The 26,601-nt window shown below is 40.2% G+C and overlaps 1 protein-coding gene across 4 annotated transcripts in view; it reads left to right on the top strand.

The window, feature by feature from the left end:
* Nucleotides 1-16,000: 16,000 nt before the first annotated feature.
* The window catches only part of SIDT1 (SID1 transmembrane family member 1), an 87,051-nt gene continuing 76,450 nt past the window's right edge, over nt 16,001-26,601 (top strand). For all 4 annotated transcript variants that reach the window (XM_032299038.1, XM_032299039.1, XM_032299037.1 and 1 more), the window contains exon 1: nt 16,001-17,429. In XM_032299038.1, the coding sequence (XP_032154929.1) occupies nt 17,223-17,429 (207 nt within the window). In that variant the 5' untranslated portion in view covers nt 16,001-17,222. The remainder of the gene's footprint in view (nt 17,430-26,601) is intronic.

The following is a 26,601-nucleotide window of genomic DNA, read 5'->3' as shown; positions in this document are numbered from 1 at the left end:
AAAAAAAAAAAAAAAAAAAAAAAAAAAAAAAAAAAAAAAATGCTTATTACAACCTACAAATGTGCTGGAGAACTAGGTTGTATGGAGGGTAGAAAACAGGCAAGGTAGGACTTACAGCATGGTAGCAGACAGTTATCAATGACAAAAATATCAAATTATGTTGAGTGCTAAGAAGGAAGCACTCTAACCAAATACTTAGCTTGTTATTATAGTAATATTTGAATTACTCAGGAAAGCTGAGACAGGAGTAGGCCAGTGGGGAAGGGAAAAGCATTCCTGCAGAGGAAGCTGCATGTGCAAAGGCATGGAAAATGCAAGGGACAGGAAGAAGTCCAATGTGTCTGAAGTTTAGAGAACAGTGGAAACTTGGTGTTTCTCATTAGAATCAAAGGAAGCAAGAAGACAGAATAACAGTTCAAACATATTCAAAAAAAAAAACTGTCAACCTAGAATCCTTATACTATTCCTTTTTTTTTTTTTTTTTTTTGAGATAGAGTCTCACTCTCTCACCCAGGATGGAGTGCAGTGGCACAGTCTCAGCTCACTGCAACGTCCACCTCCCAGGTTCAAGCAATTCTCCTGCCTCAGCTTCCCAAGTAGCTGGGACTACAGGTGCATACCACCACACTCTGCTAATTTTTGTATTTTTAATAGAGACAGGATTTCTCCATGTTGGTCAGTCTGGTCTTGAATTCCTGACCTTAGGTGATCTGCCCTACTTGGTCTCCCAAAGCGCTGGGATTACAGGCGTGAGCCACCACACCTGACCCTTATACTATTCCTGATACACTTAAAGACAGACTATGATAAACTAAAGATGTAATACTATAAACCCTAAAGCCAACACTAAAACAATAAAAGTTATTGTTAAAAGCTTACAAAAGTCATATAAAGGATAATGAAACAAATACTTGATTAAAAGTATAAAACAAGAAAAAACTAAGAAAATAGAGAAATAGAAAAGAAATAGCAAGATGACAGACTCATATCATGAATCATATTAAATGTAAATTGCCTAAACTTTCTGCCTTTTAGCAGAGATTGTCACATTGTCAGAGATTGTACTGATAGTACTGCAGTGTGAAATTGAAAAATCCACAATTATAGTCAAAGATTTCAGTGCCCCTTTCTGAATAATTTATAATGCAAGTAAGCAGAAAATCAACAAGTTTATAAGAAACTTGAACAATCTTACCCTGATTGACTTTTATAGAACACTCCAACAATTGACAGAACATACATGGTTCTTAAGCATATACAGAAAGTTTAGAATATGGACAATAAACTGGACCACAAAACAAATTCCAATAAATTCAAAAGGATTCAAGTCATGCAAGATATGTTCTCTGACCATAATGTAATTAAATTAAAAATCAGTAACAGAATAATTCTTGGAAAATTCCTCAAAATTTGGGGAATAAAAGAACACACTTGTAAACAAGCCATTCCTATGGTCTGAATGTGTCCCCACAAAATTTATATGTGACAGTTTGCCAATGTGATAGTATTAAAAGGTGGGGCTTTCGGGAGGTGATTAGATTCTGAAGGCTCTGCCCATTGTGAATGGGATTCGTACCTTTAAAAAAAAAAAGCTTTAGGAAGCCTGTTTGGTCCTTTTGCCCCTTTTGCCCTTCTGTTATGTGAAGACACAGCATTCACCCTTCCACCATATGAGGACACCGTTCACTGAAATTGCTAGTGCCTTGATCTTGGACTTCCCAGGCTCCAGAACGATGGGAAACAAATTTCTGTTATTTATAAATTACCCAGATGAAAGTATTTCATTATAGTAGCCCAAATGGACTAAAACAGAAATTGGTACCGAAAAGTGGGGTGCTGCTGTAACAATTACCTAAAAATGTGGAAACAGCTTTGGAACTGGATAATTGGAAAAGGCTGGACTATAAAGGGATGTGACTATAAAGGGCTCAGAAGAACAGGAGAGCTGTAAAAACAAAAAAGTCTCAGTCCGAAGTGGTCATCATCAAAGTGTTGGCAGTAAATGAAATTCTGATGAGGTCTCAAGTGGAAATAAGAAACAAAATGTTGGAAACTGGACAATAGGCCAACCTGGTTTTTAAGTGGTAAGAACTTGGTTAAATTGTGTTTGTGTCCTAACGTTTTGTGAAAGAAGGAATCCAATATCCAGTCTTAATAGAAACCTCTCAGATAACTAGAAATAGCAAGAAATTTCCTCGACCTGATTAAGTACATCTACAAAAGACTTACATCTAACGTGATACATAATGGTGAAAGACTGGACTGGAGCTTTCCTCCTTAGATCAGTAGAAGACAAGAATGTCTAGTCTCACTACATCTATTCAGCATTGTACTGGAGGTTCCAGTCAGTGCCATCAGACAGAAAAAATAAATGAAAAGCATTCAGATTGTGTAGGAAAAATGTCTTTATTCCCAGTGGAGTGAATGTCTTTGTAAAAACTCAATAAAATCTATAAAAAGAGGCCTGGCGTGGTGGCTCGCACCTATGGTTCTAGCTATTGGAGAGGCTGAGGCAGAAGGATTACTTGAGCCCAGGGGTTCTACTCAGGAAGCTGAAGTGGGAAGATCTCTTGAGCCCATTAGGTCAGGGTTACAGTAAACTATAATGATGCCACTGCACTGTAGCTTGGATGACAGAGCAAGACCCTGTCGAAAGAAAGAAAGGAAAGAAAGAAAGAAAGAAAGAAAGAGAGAGAGAGAGAGAGAGAAAGAAAGAAAGAAAGAAAGAAAGAAAGAAAGAAAGAAAGAAAGAAAGAAAGAAAGAAAGAAAGAAAGAGAAAGAAAGAAAGAAAGAGAAAGGAAGAAAGAAGAAAGAAAAGAAAGAGAGAAAGAAGGAAGGAAGGAAGGAAGGAAGGGAGGGGAAGGGAAGGGAAGGGAAAGGAAGGAGGGAGGGAGAGAAGGAAGGAAGGAAGGAAAGAAAGAATCTGCAAAAAGAAAAATTCCGTTAGAATTAATACATGAATTTAGCGAAGTTGCAAGATACAAGATCAACATACAAATATTAAGTGTAGGCCAGACATAGTGGTTCATACCTGTAATCCTAGCACTTGGGAAGACTAAGGCAGGCCAATCACTTGAGGCCAGAAGTTTGAGATCAGCCTGGCCAACATGGTGAAACCCCGCCTCTACTGAACATACAAACATAAGCTGGGCATGATGGTGGACACCTGTAGTCCCAGGTACTTGGGAAGTTGAGACACGAGAATTGCTTGAACCCAGGAGGTGGAGGTTGCAGTGAACCGAGATTGTGCCACTGCACTCCAGCCTGGGCAAGAGAACAAGACTCTGTCTCAAAAAAACATATGTATATATTGAGTGTAATTCCACATATTAACAATGAACTATTAGAAATAGAATATCTTAAATGCATTTTATGACATCAAAAAATTAAATATTTAGACATAAATCTAACAGAAGAGATGAAAGCCTTGTATATTACAAACTACAAAGTATTGCTGAGAGATATTTTTAAAGACCTAAATTTGTAAAGACATACCTCATTCATGGGTTGGAAGACTCCATATTGTTCAACGTCACTTACTTCAAACTGATCTCCTGTATTCAAGTAATCCCAATCAAAATCCCAAAAGGTTTTTTGTAGAAATTAATAAGCTGATTCTGAAATTCATATGAAAATGCAAAGGACCTAGAATAGACAAAACAACTTTGAAAAACAGCAAAATTATGTTACTATAACAACCTAATTTCAACACTTATTATAAAGCTACAATAATCAAAATAGCATAATATTAGTTGAAAAATAAACAAATATATCAGTGAAACAGGATAGTGTCCAGAAATAAACTCATGCATGTATGGACAACTGATTCTCCTCAAAGGTGCAGACATAATACAGTGGAGAAAGGACACATCATTCAGTAAATATTTCTCAAATAATTGTATATACATGTACAAAATAATGGATCTATATCCTATACCATATGAAAAAAAAAAATAACTAAAGTCATGTCATTGACCTAAATGTAAAATCTAAAACCATACATTCCGAAAAGAAAACACTGGAGAAAATATGTGGTTTGGATCTTAGATATGATGCCAAAAGCACAATCCATAAAATAATAAATCAATAAATTGGATTTAATAAAAATTAAAAACCTGTTTGAATCACCTGCTAAGTGATCAAAGAAGCCACAGACTGGGAGAAAATCCTTGCAAAATATATATCTGGTTAAAAGACACATCAGAAATGTGTTTTAAACTCTCAAAACTCATCAACAAGAAAACAAGCCAATTTTTAAAAGCTGGGCAAAAGATTTGAGCAGGCACCTCATTAAACAAGATATGCAGATGTCAAATAAGCATCTGAAAATGTGCTCAACATCATTAGTCATCAGAGAACTACAACTTAACACCACAGTGAGATAACACGACGCCCGTATTGTCATGGCTAAAAATTAAAAGACTGACCATACCAAGTGTCATTGAGGATGTGGAGGATGTGGAGCTCTCATACATTGCTGGTAGGAATGTAAAATGTTTCACAACTTTGGAAAATAATTTGGCAGTTTCTCATACAGTTAAAACACACTACTGTATGATCCAGTCATTCCATTTCTGGATCTTTACTAAAGGGAAAAAAAAAAAATAGGTTCTTACAAAGACTTATCCATGAAAGCAGCTTTATTTGTAATAGCCAATCACTGGGGTAAGGAAACAGATATCCATCAACAGATGAATGAAAAAATTAGAATAGATTATTGTATATTCTAAAGCACTGCACAGTAACAAAAACTAATAAACTATTCATACACACAACAACATAGATAAATCTCAAAATAACTATGCTGAGTGAAAGAAGCCAAATTTTAAGTACATACTGTGCGATTACATTTACATAAAACTCCAGAAAATGAAAACTAACATAGAACGATGGCGGGTGAGTGGTTCCTTGGGAATGGAAAGGGAGCAGGGAGGGGCAGTAAAGGTAGACTTAAAAGAGTGAGAAAACTTTGGAAGGTGATGGATATTTATTCTGTTGACCGTGGTGATGGTTCCACAGGTACATGTGTGTATATAACATAGGTGACTTGCATGTGTGTGCGTCTGTATGTGTGTGTGTCAAAACTTATTAAATGGTATGCTTTAAATATATAAAGTTGGTTGTCAGTTATACCTCTAGAAAGCTATTTATTTGGCCTTTTCTGGTTGCTCCAAATATGATCCAAATATGCTCCCCAAACCATAAGACATCCTGCCACTCTGCTTTGGTAGAACCCGGGTTTCACCATGTTGGTAATCCACATCCAGATTCCCTATACCCTTAATCAGAGCATTCCTATAAGTTTCCCTCTATTTCACTATAAACCTTTCCCACTCCCTTGCCTGTCTTTGAGTTTCTGCCAAATGTAAAATCCCTTACTATGTATATCAAGCTCTGAATAAATGGCCTTTGTTTATTCTCATTTGAGTGATCTTCATTTATTTCCACTGTGTGTGTGTGTGTGTGTGTGTGTGTGTGTGTGTGTGTGTGTGTGTAGTTTTACTACATTGTTGGCTTTCCTTAATACCCATCTTGAGTACCACTGTAAGTTAAGATGCCTAAACTGGGATATAAGTCATATGAATATCTGGTTGGTTTCAGCGGGAGGCGGAGGGGTGGGGAAGTGGGGAAGTAGGGAAGCTGGCAGCCATGGCCAAGTCTTGACCATTCTGGGCTAACTGCTGCAGAGGTTTGTCCAATTGTCCTTTGATTGTCCTTCGAATCCTCAATCTCTTGGCCCTTTCTCTTTTCTCTTTTTCTTTCTTTTTTTTTTTTTGGAAATAGAGTTTCACTCTGTTGCTAAGGCTGGAGTGCAATGGCATGATCTCTATTCACTGCAACCTCTGACTCCTGGGTTCAAGCGATTCTTCTGCCTCCCGAGAAGCTGGAATTACAGATGTGCACCACTATGCCAGTCTAATTTTTGTATTTTTAGTAGAGACATGATTTTACCATGTTGGCTAGGCTGGTCTCAAACTCCTGACCTTGGGTGATCCGCCCACCTCAGCCTCCCAAAGTGCTGTGATTACAGGTATGAGCCACTATACCTGGCCTCAGCCCTTTTTTTTTTTTTGGTCATTCTCTCACTTGCAAGAGCTTGACCAATTTAGGGAAGGCTAAATATCCATCCATATCTTTACCACTTGGGGATTCTCCAGCTATCTCCATAGTTAACCATATTGCAAGATTTTCTTGACCTTTTACTTGTGTCATCATCCTGATAACTGAGGAAAGAGCAGCACAGAAACATACAAAACTTCAGATAGAATGCAAAGAACCAACATCATGATGGCTATTGATATAAACAACAATAATTAACAGTCCGCATAAGATGCTTCGGAACCAGTTGCCTAACCCAGGCCAAGAGAATAAGTCCTGAAGGCCATGAGGATCAATCTTGAAGAGCCAATTAGCTCTTTTGTTCAGATGTTGTTTAGCCTGTCTTACCTTGCCTGTTTCCCATAGCAAGAAGTGTAGGGTCCAGCCCTTCTCTACAGGTGTGAGACAAGAGGCTGTAGAAATAAAGACACAATACACCGAGATCAAGAGAAAAAGAATTTGGGCCCAGGTGTCCACTACCACCAATTCGAGGAGAGACCGGTAGTGGCCCCAAGTGTCTGGACGCTCTGACTTTTATTAGGTACAAAACAGGGGGACAGGGTAAGTAGGGTGAATCTTCAAACAGATCTCATGTCTAAGGAACAAGGGACCCAGAACTTACAAGTAGCCAAAGCAGAGGGCAGCAAGATGAGTCAGCACTTTATGTTATGCTTGCCAAGTAAGAACAAAGGCTTCAAAAATTATGCTGTTTCTTATTATCTTCAAAAAGGAACCGAGTGCAGAAGTAGGGAGTGAAAGCAGACACAGATTGTAACCAATACAGCACAGCACCACACAGAGACAAGCCCGGGGGTTGCTGCAGGTTGGGCTGAGTGATATCAGTCCTTCTACAAGGGCGCGGAGGAGTGGAGCGTTCTCCCATTCACCCAAGGACAGGGAATGTTCCTCTCCAAGGTCTGCTGAGTAGCGGGTGCTTCCCCAACCACTGGCACTACCGCAGAGATTTTAGATGCCCTCCAGCAACCCTTATGCGGGTGTGACAGAGAGCTTGGTTTTCGAATTCAACAGTTTATCTCTGCTGATTGCCACCAATCGATGTTCGACAGGAATTAATGCTCTTGCCTCATGGCCACATTTCATAGTGTCCCTTATCAGTCCCTGACCACAGCAACCTGAAGTTCCTAGATAATTATGCATAAAGTATAAGAAGGTTTTAATCAAGGCTTAATATTCAATAAGACTAATATCTAATTACTCATACTTAATGTTACAATAAGACTAATATCTAATCACTCATGACACCTATTCCTAACTAGATTCTTCTTTCTACATTCTATTTATTAAACAGGAACTGGCTGAGACATCAGTCTCCTGCCTCAGCACTTATGAGACTTTCCACCCACAAAGAAGTGTATTTAACAACTGCATAGACACCACCATGACTAGCAAACAAGAAATCAAGAGCAGTAAAATTGTCCATCACTGCTCATGCCAATGAATTGACATTGATCTGTATTCCCTCCAGGGCTTAGGGGGTATCATTAATAACTTCTGCCAGAGTTAATGATAAGTTTCTTATAGTCTCGTTCTATTTGTATGATTCGCAGCATTGAGAAGACAGCTCTGATTGTTCGTATAAACAATGAGTCAATAATTCCTTCACATAGAGTGCTTGAATAATCAAGGTGGCCTCCTTTTGGAGTTTGCATCTAAGTCAGAATTTTCAACCTTGGTGATTTATAGAATTAGAGTCTCTGTATACAGACAACTCTTGGAATACTATTGTTGAAGTGCATGAAGTGTTAGTCTGAGGTAAAGAAGACAATGTGTCCTGGCTGCAAAGGAAATAATAGCCTTAGAGACCACAGGTAAATGCAAGAAAAAAAGATGTTTATGACATGAAGTCACAACCAAGGCCTTACATTTGCTGGGTGACATATTTGGATATCTACTAGTCTTTTTTAGGTGACAAGTATTTGGCTCATTAACCTTCAAAGGTTGTTGAATTCAAATTTAGAATTACCCAAAATCTGATGAATAGATTTTAGTACTTTATTATTTTTCTGGGAGAAAAGAAACTAGCAAGGTCATGGGTTAATGTCTTCAAGGTGATTTTTCTAGTAGGTGCAAGTGAAACTGCCATTGGCTATAAGTCCCTGTGGTCTCATTTGATGAGACTGGAATCATCCACACATTTTTATCTTGGGGGTTCAGTGATGGATAACATATCCAACGGTCAGTAAGATTGATGGCAGTGGCTGCTGCTTTGGATAACCTGAGAATTGTGTTAGAATAAGTATGTTCTGATCTGACAACAAGGAGGGTGCAAAAAGAGAAAAGGGACGATTATGGTAGAAAATAACCAGTAGTCTACAGTAAATGGGAAGAATGATTATCAACAAGCAGGTCAAAAACAAAAGAGGAATTAGGGGTCTTCGTTTAATGTGTTGGGTAGAAGCTGTCCATTAAGAGGATATCTGCTTGTTTGAAAGGTCTTGAGTCAACTGTCTATTGCCAAAGATAGGCTGCTTCTTGAAGATCTCTGAGAATTCTCAGCACGAGGTGCCCTATAAAGTAGTCTTCCAAGAGTGTGGAATTCTGGCTTGTTTCTTTAGTGATGAAACATAAAGTTGAGGATTGGCCTGCTGGAGTTTCACTGCTGTATTGGTTGTTAACAGTATCTGATAAGGTTCCTTCCACTGAAGTTCAAGAGCAGTTTTTTATCCAATATGTATTTTAATAGATGAAATTTCCTGATGGATGCTCCTGAAGAGCCAGTGTAAGAAGATGTTGCAGGAAGGTGGCCTTAACTTGTTGGTGATAGGACTGGGTATAGTACATGAATTCCTTGCAATATCTGGATGCAGCATGGAAGAATCTAGTATCAGGATGAAACTTCTAAATGCATGACTCTTCCTGTTAGCAGTTCATGAGATGATAATTAATATGACCCAGAGATAATGGATTATATGGCCGAAAGAGCTAGAGTGACTACCTCTAGCAGGGAAGTGCAAGGATTTATGAAAGTTTTGCTAATTTTAATTTAAGGATGCCATTGGTTCTTTCAACTTTTACAAAAGTTTGTGGGTGGTAAAAGAAGTATATTTTTGAGAAGGGATAATCCTTATTAAGTTCTTTCATAACAGTTCCTGTAAATTGTATGCCTCAGTCAGTTGATTAGGGGTTACATATTTGGATATCTACTAGTCTTTTTTAGATGACAAGTATTTGGCTCATTAACTTTCAAAAGCTGTTGAATTCAAATTTAGAATTATCAGAGTTTGTATACCCCAGTTGGAAATATAAAATCAAACAGTATTTTATAGACTGAAAGGCCTGGAGATTTTCAGCAAGGAAATTATTCAACCCATTCTGAAAACAGACAAATCCCATCTAAAAGCGTTCAAAGGGCCTTTGAAGCTTGGTTCTTGGCCATGCCTCACCTTTATAATTTTTCCAGAATTATGTTGTTCACAAGTAACACATAACCCCAAAACAATCTCAGCTGTCTTTTTAAAGTTTCCTCACCAATATTGATTTAAGGTAATAATCAATTTGTCTTTAGCATGATGAGTAGTTTCATGGAGAAATTCAGCTGATACTCATTCGAAATCACCTGAGGCCACCAAATGGCCATCTTGAGTTCCAATGATTACCAGATATATGATCCATCAACAAATAACATATAATATAAGGTCAGGATTTTCTTCCTTTTTTTTTTTTTTTTGAGATGGAGTTTTGCTCTTTTTCCCAGGCTGGAGCGCAATGGTGGTGCAATCTTGGCTCACTGCAATCTCCACTTCCCAGGTTCAAGTGATTCTCCTCCTGCCTCAGCCTCTTGAGTAGTTGAGGTGCCCACCACCACAGCTGGCTAACTTTTTTTTGTATTTTTAGTAGAAACAGGTTTTATCACATTGGCCAGGCTGGTCTTGAACTCATGACCTCAGGTGATACACCTGCCTCAGGCTCCCAAAGTGCTGGGATTACAGGTGTGAGCCACCACATCCAGCCAAGATCAGGATTTTCAATGAGAGTTACTAATACATCTGAGCAAAGTATTTAAAGTTCTCTAACTAAGGTAATACATTCATGAGGTTCCCCTTCTTTTGATAAGTTGAGGAGGACAGCAGGATTCAGGGCACTGCAGCAGTGAATAGTAATGTGAGATGGAGAGTGCAGCCAGAACTCTTAGATTAACTGTCCCTCAATGGGTGGTAAAGTCTGTACTGCATGAGGAAGCATCAGGTCAAGGAGAGAGCCTAGAACTAATTCAGCAGAAGATTTGACCAGTTTTATAGTGGTGGTAATGTCCTAAGACAACCTTGGATTTGCAACTCGATTGAGGGTGAGACTATAATAAGTGATAGGTTTTCGATTGTTCCTATGAAGTTGAATTAAAATGCTGAGATTTGTCCAGAACACTCATGCACAAATAGACAAAGGTTTTAGTTAGGGGTGCCTAGGGAAGGAGGCTGTTGAAGAGCTGTCTTCAGATTATAGGAGGACTTTTTTATACTTGGGCTCTCATAAGAGAGAAACTCTTACTGAAGACTTAGCCGTTTCATAAAGAGGTGTCACAATCTCAGGAAAATTTGGCACCTGTTGACAAGAACATCCCGTTAGACCTAGAAATCATTTCAAGTGTAGTTTTCTGGTGTCCTACGATAAGTCTGGATAGTATTTAGCCTGTTAGAAGAAAACGCTCTCCCTCTGCCCTAAATGAACTATGTTTTGGCAAAACTCAGTGTTTTAAAACTTTATGTCCCTTTTCTCCTAAGGCTGAGAGTAAGTAAATGGAATCTTTTTACCAACTTCTCTAAACAACATAGAAGATCATCTATATATCATATCAGAACTGAATCACAAGAGAAATTTGGATCTTTCAGTTCTTAATTAAGGGCATAGGAAAAGTAGAAATGGGTTTCAGTGAACCCCTCTGTCGTCCTCTAAGATGAGGGCAAAAGGTATTGACTATCCTGGTGTAATGTAACAGTGGAAAGGCAGAGCAATTATCCACTACAATGAAGCAAGTGGTTTCAGGAGGACTTGATGACAAGATTGTATTTGGGTTGGGCACTAAGGAAAAGTAAGGATAACAATTTTGTTTGCATGTCTGAGATCTTGAACAAGTCAATATCCCTGTCCATTTGATTTCTGTATTGGCACATCAGGAATGTTACAAGGGGTAGTGCAGGTTATAAAAAGGCCTTAGGAAATAACGCCTTCAGCTATAAGTTTGAGGCTTTCTTTGCTCCTGGGTTTAAGAGATATTGGGAAAGTTTGGGTAGCAGTTTGGAAGGATATATCTGAATTTTAATAGATTCTGGTCCAATTACTTTTTCTACGTCAGTGGAAATTTTAGCCCATAGACCGTCAGGTACAGAATCAAATCTTCACCTGAAATATACAACAAGAACAGTGGAGATGTCAAAGGTCTATAAAAACCAAATACGACTTGATTGTAAATAGAATCCTCTGAAACCTCAAGAAATCTTTCCTCTGGTATGCATTTAATATTATGATTCCATAGGCAAAGCATAGCTTTACCTATTAAACTTGTAGGAATGGTTTCACAAAGCAGGAGGGAATCTTTTTCAGTCAAGGGTGCAAAGGTTAAGGTTAAGTGAGAGAGATAGGAAAAAAAAATGTGTGGGTTATTTGAAACACCTACCACTTGTGTGCTACGTTTGGTCCCAGGAAGAAGTTAAGCAAAAATGGCAGGGTTTAATGTAGAAAGACTAGTGTTGTCAGAAGGCATTTTCTAGGCCAGGCCTAGTGGCTCACCCCTGTAATCCCAGCACTTTGGAAGGCTGAGGCAAGTGGATCACTTGAGGCCAGGAGTTCGAGACCAGCCTGACCAACATGGTGAAACCCCCCTCTTTACTAAAACTACAAAAATTAGCCAGGCTTTGGTGATACACGCCTATAATCCCAGCTACTTGGGAGGCTGAGGCACCAGAATCACTTGAACCCGGGAAGCAGAAGTTGCAGTGAGGTGAGATCGTGCCACTGCATTCCAGCCTGCATGACAGAGGGAGACTCTGTCTAAAAAAAAGAAGATGGTATTTTCTAGTAGTCTACCCCCAACTCCAACTGCCTCATATAGTTACATCTTGTTTGTTTTTTTGTTCACATGATTGAATTGAGGTCCAGGCAACTTTTTTCTGGAAATGTTTCAGGTATGTCTTTTTTGAAACTCTGAAAAAACTTTGAAACTTTGATCTATTTTACTGGTGTTTGTGTTTTTTTGGGGGATTTTTTGACTCTCAGGTTTATTGTAGAAAGAGAACTTTCTGCATCAGTTCAGTCAGTCTTTGCTATCCAGTATCTGATGTTCCAACCAACATATGTACAAACTGATATAGCTCAGGTACTCTTGGGTCTTAGACACCCCCCAAAATTCTAAATTATTCTATGACTATTTGCTCTTCTTTTTGAGTTTAGAGAAATCTTCAGTGATAGCTCTTAATTCATCTTGGATCCAAGGTCTAAATTCTACAGTTGCCTACATACCTAGCTCATGGGAGGGATGCATCCTTAGAAGCAAATGGCATTTTGGGTTTTAAGAGGACTACTGGGGGAGACAGGGGGTCTACATGAGGGGAAGGCAAAAAAACAAGCTGCAGAAAAAGAAAGATCAAAATAAAGGAGAAGAGGAAAAACTGAACATAGAGAGACAACTGGAAACCAAGAAAGAGTAGGAGTAGAATTTACCAAGGAAACGACTGTACTTTGTTGTTGTTTAAGTCTTCAGGTTGCTCATTTGCTTTAACCAAAGAATCTTAGAGTGAAGCAATTTTAGAACTGAGTTTCATTTACAAGCCTTTGCATACCAATTCAAAAATTATCCATTGCATCTGAGAAATCATTTTCTCTTTCTTTTCTAAGGAGCTTCTCAGCTAATTTTTTAAGTCCAGTGTTTCCCAGCATGGCCATTGAAGGCCCAGATCATCTTTGGTGAAATTATGCCATTTAGAGAAGTGGGGACTAGAATTAGAATTGTAATAAGTGTACATATAAGAAAAATGAGTTTTTCCTAGAGGAGTAGAAAAACCTGACTTAAATAACCCCATATGAGCTGGCCACAGTTAAAAACAAAGCTTGTGGACTTTGCATCTTGAGCCTCGCACCTTGATGATGAGCTGCCCCTGAATGCATCCCTGACAACCTGTCTCCCCAGGCAGGTGTAACACCAGAGAGAATGCTTTTTTTGGATCAAAACCAAACCCTCAGAACAAAAATCTAGACGAGAGGATAATCTTATCTAGTTTTATTGGTAACTCACAGCAAAGTTTCTCCTAATGAATGCCAGTCAAATGAGAACCGCACTGATCTGGGAGACCAGCTCAAATTAAAGGCCTATAGGCCCTATGCATGTGCTCTACTCTATGACAACACTTCCAGACAGCATAATGCGAAACAGAAGCAGAAAAGAGAGAAATCAGGGATGAAAAGGAGTAGCCTGACTCCACCAAATATGCCAATTAAATGGGCATTGATAACAAAATCTGGGTACCAAAGTGAGACTAGATAGCCAAAGAACTCAAAATCAAAGAACAGAGTTCAGAAGCAGTGCTGACCCAACGAGTCAGTGCAGACTCAACGAGCTGCATGCAGCAAGGCACAAGAAGCCTTTGTGGGTACTGCACCTGGCAGAGAACTGGGATCCATGGTGACAGGCAGTGCAGACAGTATGTCCATGGGACATTTAAGAAGACTACAGAAACAAGTTAAGATCACACAAATGAAAACAAACAGAGGTTAATTATTCAGAGCTTGTTCTGCAAAGGAGTTGGCCACCATCACTTCTGTTTGGTAGAGACTCAAGGCAGGCAGGGGAGTAAGAAAACCTCATAGTGATAAAAGGGGAAAGTTTCAGGTATGCTCTGATTGGATCTTGCTGTTGGAAGCTGGAGGCAGGCTAAGTAGGAGCAGGGTGTTTTGTGGTTTGGGGAAAGTATTTGACTTTCTCTGATTGATCCTAAATTGGAAGCAGGGGCAAAAAATTGGGAAATAGACTCATTGACCAAGTCCTAATTCTTTTGGGCCATTTGCTACAGCAGCTGTCGCTTGACTTCCTGGACTGGTTGCTGCTAAAGCTGTGGTTTGGCTTCCTGAGCTGATTGCTGCAGAAACTGTGAGTCAGAGTTGTACTACTATTATGGTCTGGCCATTGCCCATTTGCATATTCAGTCTCCCACAGGAGAATCCTGACATTGTAGGTATTTAGAGAAAGAGATTAGAAGGATGGTCACCAGAGGCTGGGAAGGGTAGTGGGAGAGTTGGGAAAGGGAGGTGGGGATGGTTAATGGATGCCAAAAAATGGAATGAATAAGGTGTAGTATTTGACTGCACAATAAGCTATAGGCAACAATAATTTAATTGTAAATTTTAAAATCACTAAAAAAGTATAATTGGATTGTTTGTAACACTGTGGATAAATGCTTGAAGTGATGGATACCCCAGTTTCCATGATGTGATTATTATGCATTGCATGTCTGTATCAAAATATCTCATATACTCCATACATATATACATCCACTATGTACCCACAAAAAATTAAAATTCCTTTAAAAAAGAAAAAGAAAAAAACCACCTGCCTAATGGACCATATTTTATTTTTCAGCTATTGAATGAACAGTATTCGTTCACTCAATGCTCTAAACTTTTTAATGTACTTTCAGATACATTATTCCCTCTTTCATCATGACAACAACCTTGTGATCCTGAGAGGTTAATTACTTAAGGTCACTGAAGGACTTTTGGCTAGAATAAGGATTAGATAATATTACAGAATGATTTGCAATATATAACTCAAATTGTCAGGTATAGTTACATACAAATGGCTTTAAAATAAATATTTTGGGCTTCATGCTATGACGAAGGATCTGGTCCAATTGCATCTACTAGTTCAGTTGCTTAAAGCTGAGATAAAATCTTGAAGGAATGATCATAGCTCCCTTCAAATACCTACAAGTCTGTCATGTGGAAGAAGGATTAGGTTTATTCCTATGATTCCAGAGGGCAGAACTAGTACTCGTGAGTGGAAGAGAGGCAGATTTCAACTAAGAATATGAAATATCTTTCTAATAATGAGACACTTGCCCCCTAAAAGAAGGCACTGCCTTGTGAAAGAGCCAGTTCCTCATCTCTTACAGTGTTTACATAGAACTCCATAATCCTACATCTTTAGAGAGTCCTTGAACTGGTCACACCAGCTAATCTCCAGGACATTCATAAATTTCAAGTTCATGAAATTTTGTTGAACTTTGAAAAGAGGCATAGATATTTTTCAATACAGCAGTTTAAAGTCATTCAAATTCTGGATGACATTATTATGTTATGCTCCTCAAAAACAATGCGTTCAATTTTAAGTTTTACCCCCAGACTCTCCTTTGAATGAGTAGTTTTGCCCATATGCCCATACATTTTCAAGAACATTTCTTTTCTTCCTTCCTTCCTTCCTTCCAAGACAGGGTCCTGCTCTGTCACCCAGGCTGAGGTGCAGTGGGGTAACCATAGCTCATTCCAGTCTCAATTTCCCGGGCTCAAGCAATCCTCCCACCTCAGCCTCCCAAGTAGCTAGGAATACAGGCATGCACCACAACGTCCAGCTATTTTTTTTTTTTTTTTGGTAGAAATGGGGTTTCACCATGTTGCCCAGACTGATCATGAACCCCTGGCCTCGAGCTAGCCTGCCTCCCACCTCAGCTTCCCAAAGTGCTGGGATTAGCATGAGCCACGCGGCACCTGGCCAAGAACATTTAAAACTTTAAAAGTGAAAATTGCCGTAATAAGGAGTCATCTAAATCCTTCATCAGCACTGTTTTCTGATTTCACAGAAAACTTTACAGCAAATGTGTTACATTCATTCTTGATGTTTTAAGAAATTAAAGGAATTAGACAAGGTAAAAACAAAAACAAATCCATCTTTTTTAAGATGGTAAGTACTATGATTTTAATCTGTAATCTTAAATTTTTGAACAAGATCTTTTTTTTCTTAGTGGCTTCTTTTTAAATGGTCCTTCAGGTGGAACACAATTGTATTCTTTTTCTGGTATACAAGTAACGAAGCTGAAATAAAACTGTGAGTTCTCTTCTACACCTAAATTGTGATAGTTCAATGTTCATTCTCACCCTGCTCCTTATCTGACTTTTAAACTCTTGAAATCTAATCCCCTAATTTTTACCGGAAAGGTAGTTCCTTTTTATGATGGACTGTGGTTTCTGCCGTTAAGAAAGCAATTTAGAATCCTGGGGATTCTCCTGGAATCTGGAAGAAGTCACCGAAATGGTAAAGCAGGCAGGAGGCTGGGTTGGAAAAAAAATGCCTTCTGCATAAATCTAGTTAGTCTGAGTCGTTTTTGACAACTTCCGGGACCAGACTTCAGGCAGTGCTGGAAATTGTTCTCTTTACCATATCTTTTTTTTTTTTTAATGTACATATTTACATACATACACATATGGTGAGGGAGAGAACGTGGTGACGTGAGACTCTCCCTGGAGAGTAGGAGGTAATAAAGAAATAAAACAGGTGTCTGAGGAGAGGTTCTACTAGGGGAGAATAGAGAGTAACCATCGTTCAGACAGGCAGGAGTTCTCTGCAGGTAGCAGCCTGGGAAAGTGAACTCGCGCACCCTCTTGGGGGACGGGCTCTTTTGCTTTCTATTTCTTCTCCTGCAGCCAGGGTGCACCCGTATTTGAAACAGACCGAATTTCCTCCTCCATGTGGGATTAGGTTGACTTTTCGAGACCAGTGGATATTTCTTTTTAATGACTCCAGTGCCTTTTTGTTATTGCTGTTGTTAAGGTAGAGGGAGAAGAGATCGGTCTAAATTCCGGCTGGGTAGGTAGGGGATTCTCGGCGATGAGAAAGCCGGGACTTTGAAGCAGGAGGAAAAAGCAGCAGCCCCCCATCCCCACTTCTCCTGTCCCCGCTACTCTCCACCCGTGACCTCCCGTGGAGACCCCAGGCGGCAGCATCAATATATGAGCGGCCCTTCCTCAGCGCGCTGCCAGCTCTGGCCGACTGGGCTCGCCAAGCATCGCCCGCGCTGCGCCGAAGCCGACGCCCGGCCCTGCACGGGGCTTTGGAAGGACCCTCTGCGCTCGCCCCCTCCCCGGGGTGGCTGGGCTTCCGAGCTTAGGCTCGGTGCCCACCATGCTCGCGCTGCTCTGCGCGCTGCCCTGGCTCCTGCAGGCGGCGGCGCCCGGGCACCCGGCGAAATCCCCCAGGCAGCTCCCAGCACCTCGCCGCGACCCCCGGGACCCTGCCAGGGGCGCTGATTTTGACCATGTCTACACCGGGGTAGTGAGCCTCAGCACCGAGAACATCTTCTCCTTCAACTACACCAGCCAGCCCGGCCAGGTAAGACACTCGCTCCCCTCGCTCGACTCCTAGAACTTGCCAGACCTCAGAGCCACGTCGCTGCTTTGGAGTTCCCCGGGAATTGACCTTGGGAGACCTCGGGGACCAGGGGGCGTTCGTTCCCTTTCTCCTCCGAAGCAATCACTGCCCTGCCCGCGCTGCCGCAACACGCCTTGGGGGCAACTCTGCTTCGCTTCGCGCCTCCCTGGCCTGGTCACGGGCATTTCTGGGCTTTGCACAGCCGTCAGTTCCCCGCGCCGTCTGCGGGTCCTGGCTCCCTGCCGGGCCTTTCTCCAGGAAAAATCCTGATTTCTAGGGCTGCGGGCTGCGGTGCGGAGCGCGCAGAAGGACCGCACCTCGGTTCCCAGTCCCCTGCAGGAAAGAACCCTCATTTCAAGTGGATGATTCAGCCAGACCCTTCTATTTCATAGCGCATGGGGAGGGAGAGATGTTCAGAATCTAAAATGGAAATTGTGTGAGAATGGACGGAAGCCGCAGAACCTCTGTGTATTCAATAGTCACTTCCTGCGTTTCTGTACCATTGCCACACGTATGTGTTTCAGAGACGCCAGAAGACCCGGGCAAAGACGTGAGAACTGCAGACATGGGCTGATCCATCCAGGTTTTGATTTTAAATACGGATGGATAATTGTGTGAAAGTTCTACACCTGTTTTTGAAAAGAGTTGAGGGAAGATTGGGGGTGGGGAGAATGTTCCAGAGACTATCCCTTTGACATATATACCCAGATTATATAATGTAAGAAAATGCATTTAGTTCATTTCTTTCCTCTAATGTGGTACCTCTGGAGCACAGGCCAGGGGTGGGGATGGGGAGAAAAAGAGAGGACTCCCCAGTGTACCAACCTCTGGATCTTCTTATCATATAAATGTGTTTATGTATCCTTTACCTATACCAGCATCCTCTACCCGCTAGAAAAATTCCAGAACCAGATGATTAGGATACCACTATATGCCTCCCTCTTTGATTCTCACTCCAGATCAGAACTAGAAAACGTTTCACATAGTGAGGGTGGTTTGTATTGGGCAGGGGGAACTAACGTACCTAACACTGTTCCCAGACATCTTCCAGCTCCGCGTAGCCAGGAAGTGTCCTGAATGCCCCATCTCCAGTCTGGCACCAAATCCTATGGCACTGTCACCATGGCAGCACAGCCCTCACCCTGCTCTGTCCTCCAGTAACCTTCAGGTTAGGTGTTCCGTAGTGAGCAGAGAGGCTATGTGCAGAGCCATTCCACGGTAGACAAGTGAGAGCCTGCAGTTTTTGTCTCCCAAACCCCACATACCCAACCTCTTTCTACCTAGCGTGGGAGTACCCATCGGTTGGCTGACATATTGCACAGGAGGTGTGTTCCTAGTCCTATGATTGGCTGGGAGCAGAAAAAAGTCTGAAAACTCCGTGATCTCTGGAGTAAGTCTCAGCTTCCCCCAAATCATTGGTAAGAAAACTCAAATTACGTGGCTGACTAAATCCTGACATCAAGTTTTGGAATTTCTTGCAGTTCTGCTTAGAGACAGACTATCTGCTTTTGAATTGTTGCTTTTACATTTTCCCCGTAGTATTCTGTGATGTTTGCACTTGAGATCACCTGCTTGACTTCCCTAGCAAACCTTGCCTAGCAAACCTTGAGATATTGAGGGCAGGGGCAAAGTCATGTTCATCTCTGCACTCCAGTACCTAGCACAGTGAATGGCACATAAGAGGTTTATAAGCCAGGCATGGTGGCTCACACCTGTAATCTCAGCACTCTGGAGGCCAAGGTGGGAGTATTGCTTGAGACCAGGAGTTCAAGACCAGACTGGTCAACATAATGAGACCCTCTCTCTACAAAAAAAAAAAAAAAAAAATTTTAATTAGCTGGGTGTGATGGCACAGGTGCCTCTAGTCCCAGCTACTTAGGAGGCTGAGGCAGGAGGATCACTTGAGCCCAAGAGTTTGAGGCTGCAGTGAGCTGAGAGCTTGTCACTGCATTCCCACCTGGGACAGAGTGATATGCTGTCTTTTAAAAAACAAAGTTCTTTTTAAAGAGGCTTATAAACATTTTTTCCAAAAATGAACAAATAAGTGAAGAAAGGGTTAAAATATCTTTAAGCTAAAGCTAAATAAAATGAAATGTATACTGTTTTCAATTTAATAGTCTGAAAAATGTGAGATCACTTCAGATAAAAACAAATTTCTTGCTGGGCACAGTGGCTCATGCCTGTAATCCCAGCCCTTTGGGAGGCTGAGGTAAAGAGATCGAGACCATCCTGGCCAATCTGGTAAAACCCCGTCTCTACTAAAAATACAAAAATTAGCTGGGTGTGGTGGCGTGTGCCTGTAGTCCCAGCTACTCAGGAGTCTGAAGCCGAAGAATCACTTGAACCTGGGAGGCAGAGGTTGCAGTGAGCCAAGATCGCACCACTGCACTCCATCCTGGTGACAGAGCAAGACTCGGTCTCAAAAAAAAATTTTTTTTCTTTCATAAAACAAATGTGGTTTTTATAAAAACACATTTTAAAAATTGTTCTATTATGATGTGCTATTTTGTCTGTGTGTGTGAACATGTCCTTTATTTTATAAGTTTTTAAAATATCTTTGAATGACATAAAAGTTGACAACCCAAGCAGTCCCTGGAATTGTTATTAAAATATTACCAATCTGAGAAATACAAAGCTGGGAACCATGGGAACAGGAGATAAAAAGAATTTCAATTATTTGAAATAAAAAGAACACACTTCCTGTGCAATTTCAATTATTTAATGCCAGTATGCACAATATAAACCAGACGTCCTCAAATCTTACAGCTTTCTGGGACCAATCTTTAATATGCAAATGTGGTAGTAGGAAATTACCCTCCCCTTCTCACCAGCCAGTATTTCTGTTGTTTTCTCCAGAGAAGACATTCTCTTGATCTGTCTGGCCAAACCATTACTCTCGGTTCCTACTGATGGCCTGCTCTCTTCTTGGTTCTTTTTGTCCTACCAGCCGCCCCTTCTTGTAGGAACCCAAAGCTGTTGGATGTAGCAGATTTTTACTAAAAGTTTGGAATAATATAGAGGAATTACATCGTAGCACAAGATAGGTGATAGATTAAACAGAAACCCAGGTCATGCTGTTTCTACAATTTGCCACCACGGGGATTTCAAGATAGTGATGCTCTCTTTCAGGCGCTGGTTTGTTGCTATCTTCTTGGCCATCCCCTCACACCCCCTCAAATGCTGACCCCCACCCCCTAAGCTTTTGATACTCTCCCATGTTGTGCAATTTTTGCCCATTGCTCATCCCCCACTCACTAAGGGACTCTGCTAAATGGACATGTATGATCCCAGATCTATGAGCTTTGGAGCAGAAGCTTAGACATGACTGCTTTTCCTTTAATCTGCACCGTCTTGATAAGGTAAGTCTTTCTACCCCGCAGGGTCATTGCCCACCTCCCCTCTTCAGTGCAACAGATAATTTGGTTTAGGAGAAAAAATGTCTAGTTTTTGAGCTTTAATCTTTGTTTTTCTTTTTCTTCAAGCCACTGTTGCCTGCCATTATTTTTCCTGTGCCTGGGAGGAAAGTCTGTTCGAAGTTTAGGCTTAAATACAGGAAGCTGTTGTGGGAGCCATGGCTCCTAATCTTTCCTTTCAGCCACTGTATCTCTTGTACCAAACTGTCCCAGAGAACTTTTAGCCAAGCTTGTGTCATACTAGTTAGCTGAACTCAGCACCAGGAAAAGTCTCATATGCCTTCCAGGCATAGTGTAATGTAAATATGAAGTTGCCTTTAAAAAAGTCACTGAGAGAATGGAGTGATTGCTTTAAATAAGAATGATGAAAATAACAATTGGAGGTGCAGGTTAGGCAAGATCCTGAATTCGTTTCATTTCTCTGGAGGGAAGTGTCTGGAGACTCTCTTTAAGAAGAGAAGAGCTGTACTGTGCAAACAGGGTATTCCGTAACCACAGGGCTCAGCCAGACTAGAAGGAAATTACCTTGTTGGGAAAGTTGCCAGGGATATGTTTGACTGGGACAGAGGGCACAAATGCAGGTTTACTGGGAAATGAGAATACCCTTGTAAAGACAGGGGGCAGCAACAATCAGATGTTTCTATTTGAGCTAGATGGTGATAAGAAACACTTAAATAAAATCTAACCACTGTGCGACAAGCTGGTTTCTCTGAGGTTTCCCCGTAAGAATTTACTTTGCCATAGATTTTTAAATTTGAAATATTTCCCTGGAAATATTTCTTTTATTTCATTTATTAACTGAGGTGTTTATCTTTTAATGACATATACTATACTTTTCCATGCCCAATGAACAACCTTCAGCTTTGTTAATATAAACCAGTAATTGTATACCTAGAACCAGTTAAACCAGTCTCTTGGATCCAGATTCAAAAAGCCTACCCAGTCCTTACGAACAATGAAATGCCCATGTGAACACTCCAGTGGTAACTTCTAGCTACATGCATTACTAGTTACATGGAAGAATGTAAAACTTTGATATGATGGCCTGAGTTCTCCCTGTCTCGTATAGGAATGCTTATTCTTTATGTACTGAGACCAAGAAGCCTCCTCTGCTGTCCTCCCACGTCCTTTTGCTGAACTGCACTACTGCTTGTTAGAGGAACACCTCATTAGCACATTTTCTGAATGATTGGATTGTCTCAGTCCATCTAGGTTGATATAACAGACCATCATCGTCAAATCCCATGTCTGGTGAGGGCCTGCTTCCTGGCTTATAGACAAATTCCTTCTTGCTGTGTCCTCACATGGCCAAGACAGCAAAGAGAAAAAAAGCATAGTCTTTCATGTGTCTTCTGCTTTTTTTTTTTTTTTTCTGAGACAGATCCTCGCTCTGTCACACAGGCTGGAGTGCAGTAGCACAATCTCAGGTCACTGCAACCCTTGCCTCCCAGGTTCAAGGAATTCTAGTGCCTCAGCCTCTGGAGTAGCTGGGATTACAGGCATGTGCTACCACAGCTGGCTTATTTTTAAATTTTTAGTGGAGACAGGGTTTCTCCATGTTGGCCAGGCTGGTCTCAAACTCCTGACCTCAGGTGATCTGCCCACCTCAGCCTCCCAAAGTGCTGGGATTACAGCGCCACCATGTCTGACCCAATGAGTTCATTTTGAGAATTCATGAGGCCAACACTGTTCCAGAATGTTCTATACCTCCTGAAGCATCCTTACACTTACCCAAAAATTGGAGCCTCCAAAACCCTCCACAGTTTCAACTGCTGTTCTCAGATTGGCCCTGCAATCTTCTCACTGAGTACATTGGAAGGATTTTAGGGTTCTCTGATTCTTAGAGCCATCAAAGCTCCATGCCTTTCCTCTGCTTCCACCCACACAATTGCCACTGCTATGGAGGTGTTGAAGCTGTTGATAACTTGCCACCCACTCGTGTTTTGGGGTTTTTAGGGATACCTCGTCAACTTGGGATTTTTTTTTTTTTTAGATGTTCTCCACAGAATGTCAGTTCTGTATCCCAGTTGTTCTGTTTCCACAGGGGCTATTCAGAAAGATTCAAAAATGTGTGCTTCTACTGACACTATCTTCACGGAATTCTCTATTTGTTGCTTCTTTTCCTGTAACTTTAAATTTTGAAATAACTTCAAACTTACAAGAAAGTGAGAACAGTATAAAGAACACCGATATGCCCTTCTCTCGTTTCCCAGTTATTAACATTTTGTCAAATTTGCTTTATTATTCATTCTCCCTATAAGTAAATTATTTTTTCTGAAACACTTGAGAGTAAGTTGCAGGCATGCTGCTCTTTCTTCGTCCCTAAATACTTCCATGTATATTTCTTTTGAATAAGGGCATTTTCTTATATAGCCATTAAACAGTTACCAAATCACAAAATTAACACTTATAAAATGCTACTATTTAATCTATATCGCTTATTCAAATTTCACCAATTTTCCAATAATGTATTTTTAAAGCAAAGGGTTTTTTTTCTCCCTTTTGGTCCAGGATTCAATCCTAGAACACACATTGCATTTAATTGTCATGAGTCTTTAGTTTCCTTAATCTTAATCTAGAACATTTCCTTGTTCTTTCTTTGTCTTTCAGGAGTTCAACATTTTTGAAGAGTATAGCCAGTTTTGTGGAATGTTTCACAATTCAGATTTGTCTGATGTTTCCTCATTATTAGATCCAGGCTATACATTTTTGACAGAACACACAGAACTGACATTGCATCCTTAGTGCATCATATCAGAGGCACATGATATTGTGTTTTCCTATTACTAGTGTGGTTAACCCTGGTTACTTAAGATGGTTTCTTCCAGATTTCTCCACTATTGAGTTACTATTTTCCTTTTATAATTAAAAAGTGATTTGTGGGCTGGGTGCAGTGGCTCATGCCTATAATCCCAGCACTTTGGGAAGCCGAGGTAGGTGGATAACCTGAAGTCAGGAGTTCAAGACTAGCCTGACCTACATGGCAAAACCCCATCTCTACTAAAAATACAAAAATTAGCCAAGCATGGTGGTGGGCACCTGTAAGCCCAGCTACTAGGGAGGCTGAGGCAGGAGAATTGCTTGAACCCGGGAGGCGGAGGTTGCAGTGAGCTGAGATTGGGCCATTGCGCTCCATCCTGGACAACATAGTAAGACTCCATCTCTTAAAAAGAAAAAAAAGAGGCCATTTGTGAAGCAATACCTTGATACTGTGTAAATAGTCTATGCCTCATCAAACTTTCAACAACTAGTTTTAGCATCCATTGATTATTCTTGCCTGAATTAGATTTTACTATGATGGTTTCCCACTAGTGATCTTCTGATTCATTGTTCCTTCTACATTTATTAGTTAACATTCTACTGTAAGAAAGAGATTTTTCTTTTCTCATTTATGTATTTACTTATTTCTTTTATTTATATCAGTATGGGCACATAGATTCTTATTTGATCTAATTATTGCTTTCATTTACATTAAAATCTTGTTATAAACAACCTACTATTCTAAGTATTTTATATAGTGGGTATAGATAAGAAGCTCTCTCACTCTAACACAGAAAGCAGGTTTCTTCTCTCCTGTCCCCATCACTAGTAAAATTATATTTCAGTGACTTTCAGGGAACCACAAGGAAAGATGACATGATTGGTTGTCATCCATCATCTTTTGGGTTTCATCATCCAGATTATCTTTTGGGCCACCTGCAAATCTGTCCTAGACCATTTAATATGTTTACTAATTATCAGTTTTGAATTTAGAGTTAAAGAGATAAGTACATAATTTTTTTTCATGAAAAACTGAAAGCCTGAATAGTGAAACAAATTGTGTCAGTGATACCTAAGGCAGACTCCTGAGTACCTCATTTTAGGTCCACAGTTTTACTCAAGTCATGGACTGTTGAGTTCTCAAGATATTTTCTATAGTATAAGTTTTCGTTAGTGGTTTCTGAAATATGATAAACTTTGCATTATTTCTGGGGAATAAGATTGCAGAAGATTTTAATGCTCTTTTCTGAACTTTTATGAATTTTTCCAATATTTCACAGTAAACACATTTTAGTTTTACCTAGGCAAGGAAAACAAACAACTAAGAGGCAGAGCAATACTGGGGGTGAGCATGGGATAGGGTACCAGGGGACATGTGTTTTTTGTTTTGTTTTGTTTTGTTTTTTTGAGACGGAGTTTCGCTCTTGTTACCCAGGCTGGAGTGCAATGGCGCGATCTCGGCTCACTGCAACCTCCGCCTCCTGGGTTCAGGCAATTCTCCTGCCTCAGCCTCCTGAGTAGCTGGGATTACAGGCACGCGCCACCATGCCCAGCTGATTTTTTGGATTTTTAGTAGAGACGGGGTTTCACTATGTTGACCAGGATGGTCTCGATCTCTTGACCTCGTGATCCACTCGCCTCGGCCCCCCAAAGTGCTGGGATTAAAGGCGTGAGCCACCGCGCCCGGCCCGGGACATGTGTCTTTATCCCCTTCGCTACCTGGAGACCTTCATCAAATCCTGTTCTCCCACTTAATTTGTTTTCCCTACTGATAAGAGGATTGTGTTTTTAACCTTTCTTGAAGCATTAAGAATCACTGTTCTTTTTCCACAATGTGTCAGATTATAATTCTTTTTCTTAACTATAGACAAGTAGAATAAGCTTCTTGCCGAAAAGAACATTTCTAACTCTTTGTCTCATAAAAGGAAGCAAATGAAAATTTTACTGTTTCTTTAAGACTATTTTTTTTCTTCCTTTTTAGAAATTTCCCGTAGAGTTCTTCACTTCTTGGAAGTGATTTTATTTTGGTTTGTTTTGTTTCCATCCATCCTGCCACATGTGCTGAACTTATATTCCAGTTCCCTTTTTTCCCTTGCTGGCATTCCTGCTGAGTACCATGTCAATAAGATTGCTATCATGTTGAGTTTGGCTTTTTGGTTGTCGTTTTGTTTTACTTTTTTACTGCTGTGATGGTCCCTTCTGAGATATTTTAAGCATCTGATACAATGTATAGAGATTTTCAGCCTTTCTTCCTTTCTTGCTTTTGGTTTCAGCTTGTTACTTGAAGTATCTTCCATGTCATTTCTTTCTCTCTGTGGACTTGAATCTAAAAAACCAAGATACTTGGTCTTGAAGATACTTGTGATACCTTGAAACTTCTTTGTTACTGGAAGATGCCAGCATTTCTTTCTTCTTTTCAAATAGAAATAATCACACAGTTTTCATGTTATCACATGTTGCCATGCAGTTCCCCAGAGTATGATAACCATCTCTTCCTACATTGTCTAACTTTGGAGCTAACAGAAATTTCATGTCAACACACCAGCTCATTACATGTGCATTAATGATTCAAAAGCACATGTAATGAGCTATTTGAAATGAGGCCTCACTATCTTTTGTGCTTATTTGAAAAGGAAAATATGAAACATATCATGGATCTGCCAGTTGATATAATTAGTCTTTTCTATTTCACACATACATAAAAACCAAAGGAAAAAACCCAACATTTATAATCATTCCTTTTTTTCTTTTCTTGGATATTTTGAAAGTGAAAACTTTGTAGTTTTCTTAATACATTAGTTGGCTATGCTAGCAAACAAACAAAAACACCTGAAAATTTGTCTTTTGCTTAAAAACTGAAGTCAGCAATAAGAACAACATTGTATTCTATTAAGTCCTCAAAGATCCTTTGGCTTTCATATATAATAAGTTTCTAAAAATATGTGTAAAAGTAGTTTATG

The sequence above is a fragment of the Sapajus apella genome, unplaced genomic scaffold (assembly GCF_009761245.1).
Source record: "Sapajus apella isolate SASKATOON/1434 unplaced genomic scaffold, GSC_monkey_1.0 scaffold40, whole genome shotgun sequence".
Taxonomy (NCBI): Eukaryota; Metazoa; Chordata; class Mammalia; order Primates; family Cebidae; genus Sapajus; species Sapajus apella.
Note: the sequence above shows the minus strand (reverse complement) of the source record. Positions and strands in the feature narration are given on the sequence as shown.